The 20,189-nt window shown below is 40.0% G+C and overlaps 1 protein-coding gene across 4 annotated transcripts in view; it reads left to right on the top strand.

Moving 5' to 3' along the window:
• The window catches only part of grik2 (glutamate receptor, ionotropic, kainate 2), a 294,971-nt gene that overhangs the window by 203,476 nt on the left and 71,306 nt on the right, over positions 1 to 20,189 (top strand). For all 4 annotated transcript variants that reach the window (XM_041989097.1, XM_041989095.1, XM_041989096.1 and 1 more), the window contains 3 exons: positions 1,069 to 1,275; positions 6,089 to 6,312; positions 13,899 to 14,017. In XM_041989097.1, coding sequence (XP_041845031.1) covers positions 1,069 to 1,275; positions 6,089 to 6,312; positions 13,899 to 14,017 — 550 coding nt within the window. The remainder of the gene's footprint in view (positions 1 to 1,068; positions 1,276 to 6,088; positions 6,313 to 13,898; positions 14,018 to 20,189) is intronic.

Genomic DNA, 20,189 nt, shown 5'->3' with positions numbered 1-20,189 from the left:
TGCCTCTGAGTCCTGCCTTTGGGTCCTCACCCTCACTACACCGTGAAAGTAACAACAGAGGAACATCCTATAGAAAATCATTGGCTGGACTCTCAGTTTTGTCTGAGCTGTGTTTAATCAACAACACTTTAATGTGTCGTCCGTTGTTCATCTGATGCTGTATTTACCTGCTGTATGTTGTTGTCAGTTCAGGTCTGGGGTGTAATTCCTTTTCCAAGTCATTTGAAATTATTACATCCAACATCTGTCTGCTTTCAGTCTAACAAGGCAAATTTATGATGTGTTGTTTTGCCTACCACTGCTACTTTTCTTTCTTTTCTTTGTTTCGTGCAAACGTAGCATAGTCTCCACAGGTTAAACTCCAGCTTGCGAAATAAGTCTGTTAGTGATCGTTAGTGGCAGCATCATATGATAAACAACACCTGCTGGTGGATATTTTTTTTTTGCATTTATTTCACTAAGAGCAGGAGTCATAGAAAGAAGGGACATGCTGTAGAAACGAAGGGCTAACAAAGACAGATGGTGCATGGAGCAGAGGTATAGAGGGATGTAGCAGGAGGAGCAGCTAGGGAAAAGGACAGTGGAGTAGCTGTGCAGTTGGTGGGAGGCAGAGAAGAAACAGTATGGAAAAAAAGACATTAGTAATCTTCCCAGCTGTTCATGTGAACAAAGAAGGATACGCCAGCTTCTGCTCTCTCGTTTTGTGTCCATCTATCAGCATCTCTTATCTTATTGACAAAGCATGTGGTGTCCTGAAAGCTCAACCCGGGACCAAAGCCAGCCCGCTGTGCCTAAGAGGAGCGCAGAGTCATTGATGTGGGGGATTATCTCTTATTATGGTCATGCCTCACTTTGCACCCATCCTACCTCACATCATAGGACTGGAGCTGCTGGCAAGAACACACTCACATACAAACACATCAGCTTTATACTTGCTTTACTGGCCAAGCCAGTGTGTTTGGACTTGTATGGCTCAAAGCATATCTCACACATCAAAAAGGCCTTATCAGTAGGTAAAAGATGCCAAGTGCTGCAAAGGCTCATCCCTCCGCTATTTTTCCCTGACAGGAAGAGCCATATGTGATGTTCAAGAAGTCTGACAAGCCGCTTTATGGGAACGACCGCTTTGAAGGCTACTGCATAGACCTGCTGAGGGAGCTGGCTATCATCCTGGGCTTCACATATGAGATCCGTCTGGTGGAAGACGGAAAATACGGCGCCCAAGATGAGAACACGGGCCAGTGGAATGGCATGGTCAAGGAGCTGATGGACCACGTGAGTCTACACATCATTAATAAATGATCAGAATCATCATTCTAGGAAACATGAACAGTACTTGTGTAGCTATGCAGCATTAATTGAAATCGTTCGGGCTTATGAATACCTGCTCTTCAAGTTTATCCAGACTTTCAACAGGTAAAAACCTGTGGGCATGTCCTTATAGCCAGGGAAGCTTAGTTAAAAGTGACACTTTTACTTTGATGAGTGGGAAATATTATGATGAAATTCTGACCCTCAGACTGTTATTCCCTTTAACTCAGCTTTATTTATACACACACTGATTCATTACAAAGTCACTGTTACAGACCAGTTCAATCCAGTTCATTATTTATAGTCTAATTACAATCCATTTAGGCAAGCTTGGGCCAAGCCAACTTTATTCATTAAGCACTTTAAAACAGTGAGTACTGACCAAAGTAAGAATACATAAAACATTTAAAAAGACATAAAATAAGTTTAAAAGCATAATAAGATGATGTAAAATAAGACCACTACTAAAATAATAAAAACAAGATAAAAATAATAAAAACAAGATAAAAAAAATATAAAAACAAAAAACAATATTACAATAATAATAAAATCAACTCTGGCTCAAAGGCCAAAGAAAAGAAAAGGAATTTAAGCAGAGGTTAAAAAAACATTTTTTAAAGTGGACCAGATCCTGGAATTACAAACAAGTCCAGTATACGCTCTAATCCAGGGATTCCTGCTGAGGAAGAGGAAGAGAAACACAAATGAATGACAACAACTTCAGATGTTTCTACATGGAGAGTAAAGAGAGGAGCCCAGTGCATCATGGGACGTCCCCCGGCAGAGAGGAGCCTCGGCCTATAGCAGCAGGACTAGAGGATGGATCAGAGTCACCAAGCCAGACCTGCTAGAAGATTTATCAGGAAGGAAAGTTGAAGATGATCTGAAGGTAGAGAGGGGGTCTGCTTCCTGAAGCCAGACTGGGAGCGGTTCCACAGAGCGGGTCCGATAACTGAAGGTTCTGCCTCCTGTTCTAGTTTTAGAACCTCCAGGAACCACCAGTAAACCTGCAGTTTAAGAGTGAAGTGATTCGATGGGAAAATCTGGAACTCTTTAAATTCTTTAAGATCCAATGGATCTTGGTCACTAAGAGTTTTATATGTGAGGAGACGCATCTTAAATTCTATTCTGGATTTAACAGGAAGCCGATGAAGAGAAGATAAAATGGGAGAAATATAATAGTTCTCATCAGAACCCTCGCTGCAGCATTCTGGTTCAGATGGAGGCTTTCAGAACATTTCTAGGACAGAACAATAATCAGAAATTACAGTCTGGAAGTAAATCTGTGGACTAGCTTTTCTGCATCACTCTGAGACAGGATGGTCCTGATTCTGGGAATATTACGTAGGTGGAAGCAGGAGGTCCTAGAAACCTGTTTTATAGTTGTATAAAGCTGCTATGGTTCGTTCATACACTACACTAACATACAATTTAATTAATTAAATGCTGTTCTCACTTCATTTTCTAACTCAGAGATATCAGAAATATAAACATATTGTGTTGTGTGGTTAAAAGATGCTGTTATAATTTATCTGAAGTCTGAAGTCTTTTTGTTTTATTCATTGGCTTGTTGCACGGCAACAGAAATGATGTGGCAAGAATAAACATCTAGGAAGATAAGATAAGACATACTTTCATTCTGAACTGGGAAATTCAGGTGCCCAGCAGAAGACTGAGTGGACTAAATAAATAAATAAAAGAAAACAAACAAACAAACATGGATGCAGAATTTGTTTTATGTCTATGATGTAAAAATACCCCCACTGTCCACTTTATCAGGTCCACCTTCCTGCACTGGGTTTGACCCCCTTTTTGCTTTAGAATTGTCATCCCATTATAGCGTGGTCTGTATGCCAGCGTACTCCATGTTGACACGATAGCATTACTCAATTTAACACCTTAATTAGTCCAAATGTGTCAGTGAAAGAAAGAAAAAATACTTCGAGCATTAGAAATAGCTGCTGTTGTTTTGCTGGGAAAGGCATAAACAACGCTCTTTGTGAGCTTCGTAAAGAAATATGACACAAATATTTGGTCAGGTTATTTAATCCAGTCTGTACGTGTCACAATGTTTTTGTGTTTGTGGTCTAAGTCATATTTTCACCCAGCAAAAACAAAGAAACAAAGTTTTTCTTTTTTCTTTTCTGTAAGTCATTTGTAAAGAGGATATTTAACATTTTCATGTCACTGCCAGCAATGTCTTTAAAATAAGAAAGCTTTGGAAAACAAGGCTTGTTTTTCACTGTTTTTAAAGCATCATGATCGTACCACATGGGTATCAAACCTAAGAGGGTTATTTCATGTAACCATATCAACAAAATAAAAAATGATGCAACAACAACAATTATCCATTTTAAAGCCCTTGTTCTAGTTTTACTAAAACAGATTATATTAAAAAAATATTGAATCAGTAGTCTGACTACAGGAACAGTGATTGTCCCCCCCATCAGCATATTCCTCTTTCAGTCTTTAAATGATGGCCCATCCGCTGCAAGCAGATGTTTCTCAGACTTCTGAATATTAGAGTAAAATCTCAAATCTCTTACCCCATAAATATTGGTTATAAATGTTCAGGAATAAGACACAAAGAGGAGAAGCACATGAGGACAAGCTGGAGTCAGAGAGAGCCGAACAGAGGGAAAAGTGGCTGGTAACAAGTAGCACAGTTTGAGAGTACAGTGATGCGAGGAGAACATAGATTCTGTCGTGAGTTGTTTCCCCCACAGAGCTTATTAAAACACACACAAGCTCACACAATCTGCTCACAGCATAGATCATTACAGCCAACAAAGTCCCAGTTAGGATAAACTGCATGGGCAGAAAAATAGCAGGCACTGCCGGCGCCAATAGTCAATATCTGACCTCATTAGAAGCGGCACCCACGAGGGGTCAAGTCCCCTTAACTCCTCCACACGTCTTCTTCTTCTGTTCTTGATGGGTGCAGTGATAGGCCGCCCTGACAGATCGTCTGGTGTTGGCTCGGGTGAAGGGTCTGGTCCCCTGAGAGATGCATTCAGTGTGGATTCGCCCCATTTCTTTTACTTGACTTAGACAGATGGTGACTGCAGTAGACAAGGCCTCAGAAGACTGGAGACAAGTGGGCTGTCAGAGAAGAAGTTCAGTTGAGAAGAAAATGCTGAACTTAACAGAAACAAGAAAGAAATGGGGAGAAATTATCTTTACTTTGTCACAAGTTTTAATATTAAAACAGTGAGAGACTGTTAACCATGGGTTTATTTCTGATGCAAACTGAGCATCAGAATGAGGAAGAAAGGAGATTTAAGTGGCTTTAAACATGGCACGGTTGCTGTTCTGAGTATTTACTTGGATTTTCACACACAAGCATCTCCAGGGTTTACAGAGATGGTCTGAAAAAGAGAAAATATCCAGTGAGCAGCAGTTGTCTGGACCAGAAAGTCTTGTTGGTGTCAGAAGTCAGAGGAGAATGAACAGACTGGTTGGAGATGATAGAAATGCAACAGGAAGTCCAATCAGCACTGGTTCCTACCAAGGTCTGCAGAACAGCATCTCTGAACACACAACACGTCCAGCCTTGAAGCAGATGGGCTACAGCAGCAGAAGACACACCGGGTGCCTCCTGCCAGCTAAGAACAGGAAACTGAGGCTACAATTCACACACACTCACCAACACTGGACAATAGAAGATGGAGAAACGTTGCTGGTCTGATGAGTCTCCATTTCAGCTCCACGTTCAGATGTTAGGCTCAGAATCTGCTGGAAACATCATGAAAACATGGATCCATCCTGCCTTGGATCAAAGGTATCTCCTTCCCCTTCAGATTGATTACTGACCATGTCCATCCCTTTATGACCACAGTGGAGCATCTTCTGATGCTACTTCCAGCAGGATAATGCACCATGTCACAAAGCTCAGATCATCTCCAAGTGCTTTCTGGAACATGACACTGAGTTCGTTGGACTCTAATGGCCTCTACAGGAATGTTTCCAGCATCTTGTTGAATCTATTACACCAAGAATTAAGGCAGTTCTGGAGGAAAAAGGGGGTCCAAGCCGGTAGTAAAAAGTGGTCCTGATAAAGTGGACGGTGATGTCAGTGAGCTCGATCCATTCATCCTTCAGTGATGTACGGCAGCCTTCATAAGACAGAAAGTATTTATAGTTGAAAAATGAAATGTGTGACCTTGTTGTGAATGTTTAGCATTTCAGTCAGAATATAGTCTGAGATTTATTTACTGTCAACAACAATGGTGCAGTTTGAACCCCCCAGATAAGGTTCCATGATGTTCTAATGATGCTCTATGAATCTACCATGATTATAAGTTATCTGTACGTTTGTAGAAACATCATGTTAATGTTAAATATCAGAATGACAGAGACTGGTGGCATGTGTTCAAAGTGAAGTCCCCTAATTATCTTCATATATATATATATAGTTAAAACTTATCTGAAGATGTGGTGATAAAACAAATGGCTCTACTTCCCGGTGCATTCTGTGAAATATGGCCCAGTGAAAGTCTGGAGCTTTTAGCCATGAAAAAAGAGAAAGTAGGAAAAAGAGAGGGAGGAAAAGACAAGCTTTGATTTAGGTTGAAGAGAGGAAAAAGGTTAATTTAATAGTGGGAGCTTACGTGAAGGGTGGAAAGAAAAAGAGGGCTTTAAATTTCTTGCTAAGTACCTTTGGACAGACTCTGCAGTGTGTAAAGACCCTGTTTTCTTAATTTGATTGCCTCTAAATGCTTCCTGTACCTGTAACTTAAAGCCTATCCCTCTTCCCTTTTATGTTTGCTGTTGACAGAGAGCTGATCTGGCAGTGGCTCCCCTGGCCATCACATATGTGCGTGAGAAGGTTATCGACTTTTCCAAGCCCTTCATGACGCTGGGTATAAGTATACTGTACCGCAAGCCCAACGGGACCAACCCTGGGGTCTTCTCCTTCCTCAACCCCCTCTCACCTGATATCTGGATGTATATTCTGCTGGCTTACTTGGGTGTCAGTTGTGTGCTGTTTGTCATAGCCAGGTAACATGTCACTGCAAGTGATCACAGTCCACACACAGTCAGACACATGCTTAGCTAACAGGATCCTCTAAACCAGGCATGTCAAACTGGTCCAGCAAAGGGCCGTGTGGCTGCAGGTTTTTGTTCCAACCAGCCAAGAGCACACAGTTTGACCAATCAGCTGTCTGAAGACTGAGATCAGTTGATTGAATTAGTCAAATCTGGTGTGCTGCTGCTTGGTTGGAACAAAAACCTGCAGCCACACGGCCCTTTGCTGGACCAGTTTGACATGCCTGCTCTAAACTCTGCGACACAAACCATCACCCACTGTAATGTGTTTAAAGCTGTTTGATCAGGAAGGATCACATAGGTACTCGCTCATTTCCACCAGTAAACGCACATAACGGATTCCTTGTTGTGTTCAGGTCTAGTTTCAGAGTGGAGCTACTCCACATAGGTCCCAGCTGAGGAAATACTGGCTAGCCCGGGCACACGTGTTGACCATGTCTGGGTTATGTGTATGTGTCTGAGAAAGTGGCAGAAAGGTGGTGCTTTCATATTGTATGTGTGCGTAAGTGTGTGGAGCTCCATGCGAGCGGCTGCTGCCCCTCTCCTACCTTACCCTCACTGTCCCCGGTGTCTCAGAGTCAATGCTGTCTCTTCTTTTCTCTTGTTTCCTTCACCTTGTCTTAAACATGACTTTAACTCAGAGTAATACTTGTTTTTTGTTTCTTCTTTTCTTCTGGTGCCGCTTCACAGTCCCACAACTTACCATTTACGTTAGTTTGCTTTTTGCTTGATCTCGAATATTCAACGAATCGGATTTTACTTCCTGACCCTCTCAGATGTTGAGCTCTATTTGTCCACACTCGACAGGTTATTATTAAATTTAATAAAATTATTTAAATGATAGCTGGAATATTTCCATTAAAGGGCCCATATTATGCAAAATTCACTTTCTAAAGGTTTTCTAACAGTCATGTGTCCTCATAGCCTGTGTATGAGGCCCAAGAACGAGAAAATTCTGTCTCCTCTCTCACTTGCTCCACTTTTTAGCAAATGTGTGCTCAAACAGGTGAATCTGAGATCTTTCCCCTTGTGACATCACAAGGGGAAAAACCACTCGCAGTGGATACTGTCAGTGAACTGTTCCCCTGGCTAGCTGAGCCTGCCCTTTAAAATCCCCATCCTTTACCACTGAAGGGTGAGGAAAGGCACCACTCATGAACATTTAAAGGTTCAGTCACAGAGACAGCTTGTTCTCAGTAGAGCTCACTAGAGCCACATCTGGTATGGCTGAGATTAAGGACCAAGGCTGAATTTGGAGTAGCACACTTTGAAAACAATGTTGTTGGACCTCTGACACCCATATGAAATTGTTGAATAAAATGTATAATATGGGACCTTTAAATCTCACATTCAGTTGTTTTTAGGGCTGCGTCAAAGTTTTCCTTTAAGTTGGGTCATTAGCTGCAGCTGCAGATGTTTAAGCCTCTGTTGCATCATGATGGTGTTTTTATGTCTTAAATAGACTAAATAAACATCATCTAAAGAAATTTCCTTTTTATTTGTAAGATGTTGGAGTTCATTGTTCCATAATAATTCATAAGTAAGAGATTAAAAATCAGAAACATATTAAATATTCAGCAGCTTCAATAAAGCTGCAATAAAATCCAGGTTTTAAATGTAAAAGGAAGCCTTTAAAGGGTTTTATGTCTGAGTGTTGTCTGGAGGCAGCATGGGACCATTGTGGAACAACTCATTAAAATAAACGTCAAGAAGAGTCTAAGCTTCATTTGTCAAACTACGTGTTAAAACAAAGATCCCAACCATTTACCAAACAAGAAAGAGGAGTCAGATTCCACAGTTTGATCGTCATTTATTCATTTTAATGAATGTTTCTGTCAGTTTTCCAGATCTTTCTTGACACACGTTGCCGTTATTTGTCATGTTGCTGCTCAATGCTGATGGAGCTCCATGAAACAGTTTTTTCTACCATTTTCTACCCTCTTCTAAATTCTATCCTATTTGGACTCACATAATGAAATTCATTTTGTAAATGAAGGAAAATGTGTTAAAATTCAGAGTAAATAAGACAGAATCACTGTAGTAGACAGTTACCTACAGAACATAATGTTGCTGCACCAACATTTGTCGTTAAATGATAAAGATCAGACAAAATGATGATAAATGATCTGCTTTTGAACACTATGTAAAAACGCACGATACCAACTTTTAATGCAGCCATGGTGGTTTAATGTTGCCTGAAGGGGAAACATCAAATTTTCCATCTGCAAACGTTCATTATTTAATTAACAAATAAGAGTCATGTGACTAAAGAAGGCAATGTTACTGGTTCCCTGTGGCCTTCCCTCCTTTTAAAAGTATTGCATCATTCAAAGAGAAGAGTTGAAGAAATTCAGGTCAAATACAAAAAAAGGGTTTTCCACTTGATATGCAAGATGGGAGTGTCTTCTGTGGACATTCGTGGTGGCACAGAGAGAGCATCACATGGATTTAAAGTCCATGACACAATTTGGGAACTAAGAAAAGCAACATACGAGCCAGAGTGCCAGTTATCAGCATGATCTGTAACTTGTTTTCTGAGTATCACTACAGCTACATTCACACTGCACGTATTACTGCTCAAATCCCATTATTTTCCAAATCCTCGTTCACGTTATCACTTCAATGTGACCTTCATCGGACTTAAGTGTGAACTGTATGTGGTCGTGAAGTGACACGTGTGCGCAGAGGAAAGCGTGACATCGTGCAGTGAAAAACATTTATGGAAGCAAATATGGATGCTTCAGGTGTTTGCGTGTTCATCTGGAAGAACTTGCAAACCAGTGAAATTATGCCCAGAATTGTGCGGTTTGTCTCACTTCTGTGACACCAAAGTCAAATGAAATGCACCATGACCATTCAGACAGAGGTCGCTTCGACAGATCAGACATAAATCTGATTTAGGACCACATATGAAAGTGGCCTGGGTCAGATTTTAAAAAAATCGTTCTGTTTAGACTCATAAAAACCTGATATGGGCAAAACCATCAGTGGGCTCCATCTATAAACCGGTGGCTGCATGGTGGCTACAAACTCTTCATGATGCTCTGGAGTTTAGGAACATTATTTTGAAGTTGCAGCTAACATCAAAAAACATAGTTTGGAGATAATTCAACATCTGTTGTAGCGATTGTCTTTTCTGTTGCTGTCCTGCCTGGATGAGGAATCTGGACCAGAGATGATCTAGTTTTTTGTTTTTGTTTTTTTTTTTTTCTGAATGATGGTGAAGAAAAAAAGAGAAAGTTCATGTTAACTGTAAAACTTTGGGGAAACCGTGGCTCTATTTGCAGCCTCGACCCGAAAGTCTTACAGTTAACACACGTTTTTCAGATGTTACTGGCAATATGATCACACATGAGACTGAAAAGCAGCAACTGTCATCTAAGTTGGCTCAGAATATGCACCTATCTGTATTTAATATCACAATAAGTAAGTGTTTGGGTAAGTGTATGAATTTCCCCCTCACTCTTTTCTCCTGTACACACAAATGCATGCTGAGCTACAGTTGCATGTTTTTAGTTATAGTGTAGCACAGAAGTCCTACAAAACTTCATGAAATGAGAAGTCTGGATGGCAGATGACCGAACTCCATCACCTTCACCATGAGCAAAGAACAATGGTTTTATATGAGGTTTTATTACACAACCTTTTGGCATTGATTTGGAAAAGAAAAAAAAAACCTCCATCCCTTTTTCTTCTTTTCTCTGGTGGTCAACAACCATCTGATTCTGTTTCCATTCGACCTCCCACCTGTTTCTTATCTGAGCAGGGTTTTTCTCCCATTTATACTTTCATTCAACCCTTTCATGGTGTGTTATTCTAACTTCCTGTTCACCTACATTTAATTTTAAAAAGATAAATACAAAGAAATTAAAAAAATCTCATTTTAAAAGTTTGTAAGACCAAAAGCAGCCATAACAGACTAGATTAAACCAGCAGGAGTTTGTGTTTTACTGTACACATGTCCATATATATGCTGTATATATATATATATATATATATATATATATATGTATATATATATATATATATATATAGATATATAGATAGATAGCTAGATAGATAGACAGACATGTGTACTGTGTACTGTATTGTATGTGTACGTAAACATTACACATTTTTCTGACTGTGTGCTTGTCTTTGTGCTGTGTGAGTGTTTGTACGAGAGGGAAAATGCTGGAGGTTGAATTTTAGTAAACAGCTGAAGAGTTAGACGAGGTTTTCTTTTGTCCGTTTGTGGGTTTGCTCCAAAGCTGAACCACAACTCCGTCGTACCACCAGCGGTGTCATACTTACTGAACCCGATGTTACTGGTTGTCATTGCTGCTGCTTGTGATGAAACACACACCTCACCTGAAGTCTGTGTATTATCCACCTCTAGAGAGTAAACACACACACATCTTTCCAGAGCAGGCGGAAGCAGAAGCAAGGCTTTGTGATTAAAGAAGCTTGGTGCAGACGATTCTTTGTCCATCTTTAAACTGTGTGATCCTGACTCATAATTAATGCATGACTTTTTCAAAGTTAGGATGGTTTTCAGATTTCCTTTGTTTATTTTTCTTTAAAGGGGCAATAAGCAGAAATTCACCATTTCTAGATTGGAGGAAATAAAAAATGACTATGTGAAAACCTGGAGGTGTGGTTTCATCTGGTGTAGCGTGACATTGCATGCCGTCTCTCTGTGTTGATCTCAGCTCTGTGTTTACTGACGGGTCCAGCTGGACGTTCATGTATGTTCATGTGAACCTCCGCCGCCTCCCTCCTCTCAGAGCCCTCGGCCCTCCCTACGTATAAAAGTAGTAGAGAACATAATGAAATGTTCTGTTCTCTGCTATCCAGGTTAGTCCCTTTCTTAGAATAAAGAAAGGAACCTAGCTTGGTATTTCCAGAGAGCACTGTGAGAGCTAAAGAGGCGGCAGGTTGACTCTGCGCTAGCTCTCCTGGACAGATACTAACAACATAAACGTGATGAGTTACGTCGACATGTCCACAGAATGGTGATATTTGCTCTGTGTGTTTGCACTTTGCACATTTGTTTGCAGATGAGGCAAGCTGGGGGTGGGGGAAGGTAGAGGGAGGTGTGGCTCATACAGGCAGCACACAGCAGCAAACCTCGCAGTGAAACAATTTCGCTTTTTGCCCCTTTAAAGTGCACTCTGTGTGGTCTGTGAATGAAAGACCTCTGGGTAACTTGTGCTAATAGAAAAGCTTCATTAAATCTCACACTATTAATGTACGTATTATGTACCATTTTTCGTTTTTACTCTGTCTTTTATAAAATAACTAAATTTTCTAGCCAGCAGCAGCTTTTCAGACTGCAGAGTTTTACAAGCTTCTAAATAGAGAAATTTGCACAAATCTGCAGATTGATGTTTTCATTAGAGTACAATCACATGAAAATGAAAGTAATTGTGTTTTTATTGTAACACTTCCCAGAGTGAATCAAACGGTAGCAGCTGCTAACTGGAGAAATACTGAATGGAAACGTATGGGGCAGTTAGGTTGTCTACGTATTAGAGGAAATCAGATTTGTCTTCAAGTGTTTCAGAGGGGAATATTTGATATTTAATGACAGAAAATGTTTTTTGCATATCTCAAATCAAAGTCCATGTGAGTGGTTCATTTAAATGAAATCAGTTCTCTTGTTATCAAACTTACTGAAAAGCAAAACAAAGGTAAAACTAAATTCTGTTGAATGTCTCCCACAAACAAAGTGACTGAATGTGATTAAACTATACTGTGGTAAAGCTGATCTCTGTTGAATTTCAACTGTTAACATAACCGGAGTCTGGTCATACGGTGAAAGATGTTGGGACATTAATTCTTTGATATAAGACCAGCAGTAATTGAAAGTGTGTTTGGTGACACTCTGGAAACAGGATGTTCATAAATTCTCAACGTTGCAGAATTTATAACGTTGTTTAAAAGGCGAACTGCAGACATATAAAGTCTGTCATCCTGTGGCAGAACCATTCTGAGTGTCGATTTATCCCCTTGACATTGGCATTATCATGTGTATCATCACCAGAGTTTTCTGCTGGGTGACCTTGCCCCCACAGTGAGATAAAAGCTTTAACATTGTTTCTGGGCTGCAGGTGAATTCCTTGTCTTTTTGTCTCTGCTTATCTCTGCTCTGACCTTGCTCAAAGTCCCCCCTCTGCAGCACAGATGACCTGAGATAATGTAAGGCCAATGTAATTGGATCAAAATGACAGCAAACAAAGCCAGTTGTGTTTTTCTGAGACGGGTTAAGCTCCGTTGTCTCCTGTAAAGTCGTCGCTTTAGCATTTTCTGACTTGATCAGCAGCCACTCCCATAATCCAGCGCTGTACCGATGACAACTTCACTCATCACTGCTGAGTGAATGAAACACACTCAGCAAAGGATTAGGTCACGTAGTCACATGCGCCACAGCAAGGTCGCAGTTCAGCTGAACTCAATTTGCCCGTGCAAATTGACAAGCAAGCAAATCTGGGCCAAATTGAGTGAGCGGACAGATTGATTTAAGGCCAAGGATTCTCTTAAAGCAGAAATCAGGGGGACATTCAGAGGTCCTTCAGCTACACTACACAATTTCCTCCTGAGTGTTGTCAGGGTGAAAAGGAACACAACCACTAACCGCATTATAATTCTGAAGCCCATTAGTCAATGACAGGGTACAGTTATGATGCTGTCACTTTATCAATACAGCCATACATCTTCATACAGAACCTTGTATTACAATATTCAACACAGTGCTGCCGCAGTTTGCCTGGAGGACGGTGATTAAAAAACCTTCGCATGCAACTAAGGTTTCATCTCCATTATCCTCCATGCAGATGTTACATCCACTCAGGTCATTGCTTTTGACTTCCAGTGCAGTAAAAAGGCCCACACTAAGACAAGAATACATTATGCATTATTCCAATTTGATTAGTCAAACTCAAGATGTGACCCTGCTCCCCCCACTCTGCTCCAGCACAAACCAAATCAGGTCAGGATGCTTAATTGTAGTCCAATCAACCTTTACTAAAGGGATGTCCCTTTTATTTAACATGAATAAATGAGAAAGGTCTCTGCTGGAGGAGAGCGGAGCGAGCTCCAGGTCCAGCTGGAGCATGATGGGAATCAACTGTTTGATCTGCTGAATTTTAACGGCCCTGCAAGATACGGAGGATTATTACTTCTTTTTCTCCTCTGACAATGGAGGTATTTTCAGAAACCATCGATTAAATTACTGAAGGAATTGACTTTGATAAGAGTACACCCACACAAGGAGCCACTTTCTGAGTACTTCACTCCCAATCACTCTTATTAAAAGTGGGAAAAACAGGAGATTTTCACATGAGAGTACATTCTTTAGGATAACAGGCTTCTCACCAAATAAAATGAAAAGTGGAACAGGTGTGTACATGAAGACATATGTGGTATTTGTAACTAACTAACCTGTCTTCTCTCTCCATTTCTCTCCCCAGGAAGCAGGACCACTACAGTTTCCTCTTGTGCTTTTGCCCTGCGTCACTAAACATGTGTTTGTGTCTGTTCTTTGTTAATCATCACAGGTTTAGTCCCTACGAGTGGTATAACCCCCATCCTTGCAACCCTGACTCGGATGTAGTGGAAAACAATTTCACCCTGCTTAATAGTTTCTGGTTCGGAGTTGGAGCTCTCATGCAGCAAGGTAGACGCCTCTGCCTGCCCTCTTTCTCTAGCACAAGTCCCACTTTTTGCTGGGGGTCAACCTTCCTCTTTGACTGGGCCCATGACCATGCATGGGGGCCTCTGTGCATGTAGCTAGATGCTTCACAGGTAGAGTCCAGCAGGATGGATTGAGAGGGATTGAAGTGATGTGATTGGTGATTCAGTATGGTGCTCCTGCATGCTTCCCATTTCCATGTTATTTACATGCCCCCTCCTCCTTTCCCCATCCATTTTCAGTCACCTGAACAGGTAAGTGGACCCACCCAGAGCATATGAGCTGGATTAAGTGGGTGAGTTGCAGCAGCTCCCCCTGCCTGCCTGTTTTCCTTCCTTCTGCTGCTTTATCTTCTCAACTTGTTGAAATTAGACAGAAGATGGAATAGTAATGTTAATAATTAGGCGACCTTTATAAAGCATGTCACAGTGTTGCATATTTCATGAGTATTTGTTTAATTAAAATGACGATGCAGCTTATTTACAGCAGGTTGTTCTGATATAAAGCCTGAACAGCATGAAATAAACTGTCTGCTTCACATCGGACTGCTGCACACACAACCAGCCGCTGCACTTTAAAGGGTCACTTCATAAAATAAGAATGAAAGAAACTGCTCCAAACCTGCAAGGTGTGGTCATACAGAAGTTTGCTCTTTAATGCATGCATGTAGGTTCTCTATCTCACCTCATTATAACTAGAATAACATCTATATTTGTGGACCAATTATTACTCTAATATGCTAGTTGAACTAGTAAATAGTTAAGGTTAGGTTTACTGAGGTTTACCACTAGTAAAGGTAAATTATTTTCCAACAAAACAAATATTTATTTAAAAAAGAAAAAGCTCTCCTTTGCTGAATAAACTAGATCATCAACAAATAAATAAAATATTATTTTTTTCTAAATTTATTAAATAATTATTGAAATTTTTTTTTTGTTTGTTTTTCTTAATTGTCAGCGTTCTTCCAGGTTCCTCCACCATGTTCTGACCTGCAGGAAGTAAATACTAAATGAATGTAATCTAGTGTCTAACAGGACGACCCTTCAGCTCCATCACACACCGTCTTTAACGTATACACACAACTCAGCGCTCTGCTGGTCCAGCTTCTGCAGAACCAGACAAACCAGAGGCCGCGGTCTCAGGACCTTCATATTCAGCATCAGCTCTGACACGAAGAACAAAGCTTTTAATTCTGTGGTCCTAAAGCTGCAGCCTCTGGTACTGAGTTACCTCCCATCATCATGGTGGGCGTACCTGGTTAAAATCACAGACGTCGGAAGTATCAGGAAAATTAAGAAAAACGGACGAATTTTCTTTTATTTAGTTTCTTATCTCACAGATTAAAAAAAAAAATTAACAGAAAAATATCTTGTTCAGAAAAACAGAGTTTTTCCCCAAAAGGAACACCCCCCAAACAAACACACACACACACACACGCACACACATGACTGATGATGCCGTTTAAATTCCTAAAGTAAAAACAGCTACAAAATCAAATAAAATGTAAATATGCTGACAACAAAATTCCAGGCAGAAAAGTAAATGTACCTAAAAAGAAGTTTAACAAACGAATGAATAAATGTGGAAAAAAGGTAAAAGTGTGTGTATGACTGGATCCCATAAAAGGTCAACGTAAAAAGAAAAGTGACCCTTTAAATGTGATGACGTTTTCTTTCCTTGGACTTATTTGGACTTTTCTTTGCTGGTTAAGCTGTTACTGTTTTTACTGCATGACTGATAAAAATTCCAGAATTAGTCTTAAAACTTTTGACTTTTTATTTATCTGATTGATGAGGTAGTAGGGTTATTTCCACAGCTGGAGAAAAATGGATTGTGATTGGCTCCTTCCTCGATTCCCCTCTTCAGTAGTAATAATAGCAGAGATGATAGCGAGTCTGTGGCTGTGGAGCAGTTTAGCTGCTGGATGGAGGCCAGATTAGCTCAGAGCTCCATGTAAAGCTGGTAGAGGAAGGTTTGGAGGTTTCAACTAGTTGAGAAGATGCAGCTGAGAGCCAGAAGGGACTAGGCTGGGCATAACACAAGGCTATCTACACTGCAGAGAGGCCCCCCAGTGTGGCAGCAAGCCCCGCCCCCCAGAAAACTGTGGGATGTGCTGTTTGGTCATGACGTTACCTTGGGTACATGACAGTCAGCCCCAACCAGGTTCTGTTTGCGCTGTACTCACTTGTCGGTGGGTTGTCCCTTGTTTTCAGGATGGTAATGTGTTCCACGTTTAAACCAGAATCCAACACAGAAGAAGAAAAACCAGGTGTCGTCAGAAATGAACCTTTGTTATTTGGATCTCTGTGTTTAGATGTGGACTGATGAGTGGGCACAGTGGCTGGCAGGTGGACACGTTTGGTCACTCCGAATCAGTGCTGGTGCCTGATAAGATAATAAATATAAAAGAGGTCATCAGCAGAACTTACCTTTCATTTTCTGCAAAGATTACTTTTAACTTTTAGAAATATTAAAAACATAGAATTTCTGTATGACTTGTATGATTAAAACCCATTTATGCTCGACACAGAAGACAGACAAGCAGAAGACAGACATACGTCTCCGCCCTCATACTTCCATGCGTCTTTTAAGTTTCCATGGGAAATACGTCAGTGGGCAGTGCCGAGTTCAGAGTTCACTTCCACGGTTTGGTGGCGGTAATGCTCTGCTATAAGGTTGTTTACAACCATCCAAAAACAGCAAAAAAAGAAGAAGAAAACCACGAAGGAGAAGCAGTTTCTCTCAACCTCTTCGTCCTCATCTTCTTCTTCTTCAGGTGCTTTTTATTTGGTGGTTCTGCATCATCTTCTTCTGTTCCTCTTCTTCTTCTCTGGTTTGTTCCTTTCGCTGGCTGTGTGTTAGCTCAACACTGCCCCCTCGATTTCTGGTGGTATTGCTCCATCCTCTGCGTCGAGTGACAGATAGCCAGGGACGGTCAGAAAACACACCAAATTACGTGCGTAACAGACGCAGAAGACGGACAAAACTGTCCGTCAGTCTGCATATCCGTCTTCTGTCTTTACACGTATAAAACAACGGAGAGATTTAGTAGCAAGCAATCACAGATGTAGTGAGCTACCATCATGAAACATTAATAATCCTTAATAAACTATAATTTTATTAATCAATATAAAAGAATTAATTATCAATAATATCTGTAAACCTAGGAGCACCACTAAGGTTTTTCTCTTAATGGAAGCATGGAAAATCATTAAAGTCCTAGATTAATAACTAAATTAATTACTTAATTCAACTTAATCAAATCAGTTTCAAGACACTAACTATTTAAGATCTTGTTCAAAATGACCAAGATACATTTCAGAGGAAAAATCACAAATGACTAATTAAATAAATGTGAATATTTATTAACAAGCCTATGAAGTGCAGGAGATAAATACAAAAGGGTAATATTTACAAAAGGAAGGAAGCATAAATTGGCAAATCAATGCATGATGTTCAAATCAGACTCTTATGTTAAGGAATGTAAAAATGAAAACAGAAGTTAATTAACCTGTCGTTAACTAAACTAATGTTCAAAAAGGAAGCTGAAAGGATTTCTGAATCCTGTTGGAGCTAAATGACATCACCTGTTTAAGACACAAACCTATTGAACTCCTGGAAATCAAATTATTTCACTATCACTAATTCTATAAGACAACCAGCCATACTTCTTAGTTAAGTAGAGAGGAGACTGGTAGTACTCGTTCCGTTTGGACCAAGTCGACCCATTTGCGACTGTTTCTGGTGAACAACTCCAGCACACAGAAGAAGCCTTGCTGGTGGTTGAGATCCAGCTAAAGCTCCCATGAAGGCCAAAGGTTCATCACTCGTGGTGGTCCGCAAGTTTTGAGTCTGCAGGGTTCTCTGTCTTTAATTCAGTCTCGTATTAAAACGCTGCGGGTCGGCGGTGTCAACAGATGGTGTGTAGTTAAAGGTATGATGGCAAAAGATCAAAAAGTCCAGCTTTAAGAGGCAAAACGGGAAAAGCTCTTTGTATTCTGGTGCTGTAGCTAAAAAACACAGGCTTGATTTAAGTAGTTACAAAAATATAAAAAGAGAAAAAATTAAACTAAACAGAGTTAAACTACTTACAAAAATATAGAAAGCAAAAGGGAATGAAGACAAAAAAACATGTGCAGAGGCGGACTTTCCCTCAGTCCTAGCCTGCACCCGAGGCCTGGTCATTCTCATGAGCAGTTTTCTTTCTACATGCATAATGCATGTGGCTTCGCTTGGTTTCTTTGTTCTTCGCTTCAGTCTCTGGACTCAACACTGTGTCGGTGTAAATGGGAAAGTGAAATTTGAAAAACTCAAAGTTCTGAGTTCTTTGTTTTTAGGTTTTGGAGGCGGTTCACACCCACAAGGACGAGTAGCTTGCTCCCTCCAGCCACTGAGCAGAAGGCTCTTTGGTTAAGAGTATCAAATTATCATTTATAAACTCATGCCTAAGTTAGTTAAACATTAAATTGATGCATATTGTAATGGAACACTGATCAACCATTCAAACAGATAAGCCACAAGTGTTTATACCAACAATGTTATAAAACATTAAAGAACAAGAAAGAATAATAAGGCTCAGAGCATGCATGGATTAACATGGAGTTCACTTATCAGTTTGAGTTTTTACAGTTTGGGTGTTCCATGTCTTCAGTTTCAGACCTGCATCTGGAACAGAGAGACGTTAGTATGGTTCGCATGATAGTTTGTCATCCCAATAACAGATTTGTGGGTTTGCAGGATGTTTGTTCAGAACTCCCCAATTACCAAACGATAGTTTAACCAAAGTCCAACTCTCAGACCATTCTGGGAAGAGTTGACCTGTTTTGCTCTGTTTCAGTATGTGTGGTTTCAGTATCAACTCTGCCCCTCCTTGGGAAGAGGTTTCTCTGTATCTGTTAAGAGAAATCCATCTGAAAATATTAATAAATAAACATTAAAAGTAAACTTCTTGATATGTTCCATCTGTTCCTTTCTGAGCAACGAAATATGCTTCAGAGGAGAAGCGAATTTGATTATATTCAGTATGAGGACTATTATGTTAACAATTCAACAGAAACTACATGTATTACCTTATATTTAAACTCCTGCTTGTTTAAAATATGAAAAGAGAAAAACAATAATATACTGCAGTTAAAATGATGGTAAAGAAGAGAAGATAAAGGGTCAGTGCTTCACTCTGAGCCTGTAAACAGTTTGACCATCTAATGACAAACATCTAATAATTTACACCCATTAAACTCATTTTTATGATTGTTTATGTAAAAGACTCAGTGTCAACCGTGTGTTTTCAGTTTATATTTGTATTCTGTAAGAGCTTAGATATCTCAAACCCTGCTATGTCCTCTGTGGAATCAGTGGAAGGAATGACGGGAGAGCAGCACATAAATCTGCAGATGACTCAGAAAATGATTGAAGAAATATAAAAATGTATTACTTAAAGAATAAATATGGAAATAAAAAATATATCATTTAAAAGAAATGGAAAAGAAAAATGAACATGAGGATTTTCATTTTGATCTTTACTGTAAATGTTTGTAAATCTTTACGTTATTTTTTATCTTTTTTTTGGGTTTTTCAGTTTTTTTTTGTTTTTGTTTTTTTTTTTGGTTAGTTTTTCCTTTTATTGTTTATCAGTTGTTTGTTTACTTGTTTGTTTGTTTTGACGGAGGAAGAGTGGGCAAAACACAGCACCTGTAAAGTGACACTAGCGGAGTATGTTTTGGGTAACAGTCTGTGTCTGGACACCCGAGCTTTGGATGTGCGACACCTCCTGCTGACGTCATCCAGACGGTGTAAACGCTTGTCTGACGTAGTCTGCTGTGTCCTTCTGTTCATGCTTCTAAATTCCTGTAGGAGGAAGAGAGAGTTCATGTTTACAGGGATTTGACCCTCATCCTGGGTGCCGTCACTCCAGCGTGGTTCTTCTCCCCACTGGTGTTAAATATCTGGTTCTCGCTTGTAAACCGGGCAGCATGCATAAATGTAATTCATGAGTTTTTACACATCTCATCATACAGAAAGACCAACACAGCGCAACAAAGCTGCTACATCTAAAGGAGTTAGAAATCCTAATTATATAAACACATAATAAGTTTATTAATTGGGTTAAATGGAAATAAGCAACACAGTTGTGCATAGATGGGGGAAGAAGCAAAGG

The sequence above is a fragment of the Melanotaenia boesemani genome, chromosome 6, assembly GCF_017639745.1.
Source record: "Melanotaenia boesemani isolate fMelBoe1 chromosome 6, fMelBoe1.pri, whole genome shotgun sequence".
In the NCBI taxonomy this organism is placed as follows: domain Eukaryota; kingdom Metazoa; phylum Chordata; class Actinopteri; order Atheriniformes; family Melanotaeniidae; genus Melanotaenia; species Melanotaenia boesemani.
Note: the sequence above shows the minus strand (reverse complement) of the source record. Positions and strands in the feature narration are given on the sequence as shown.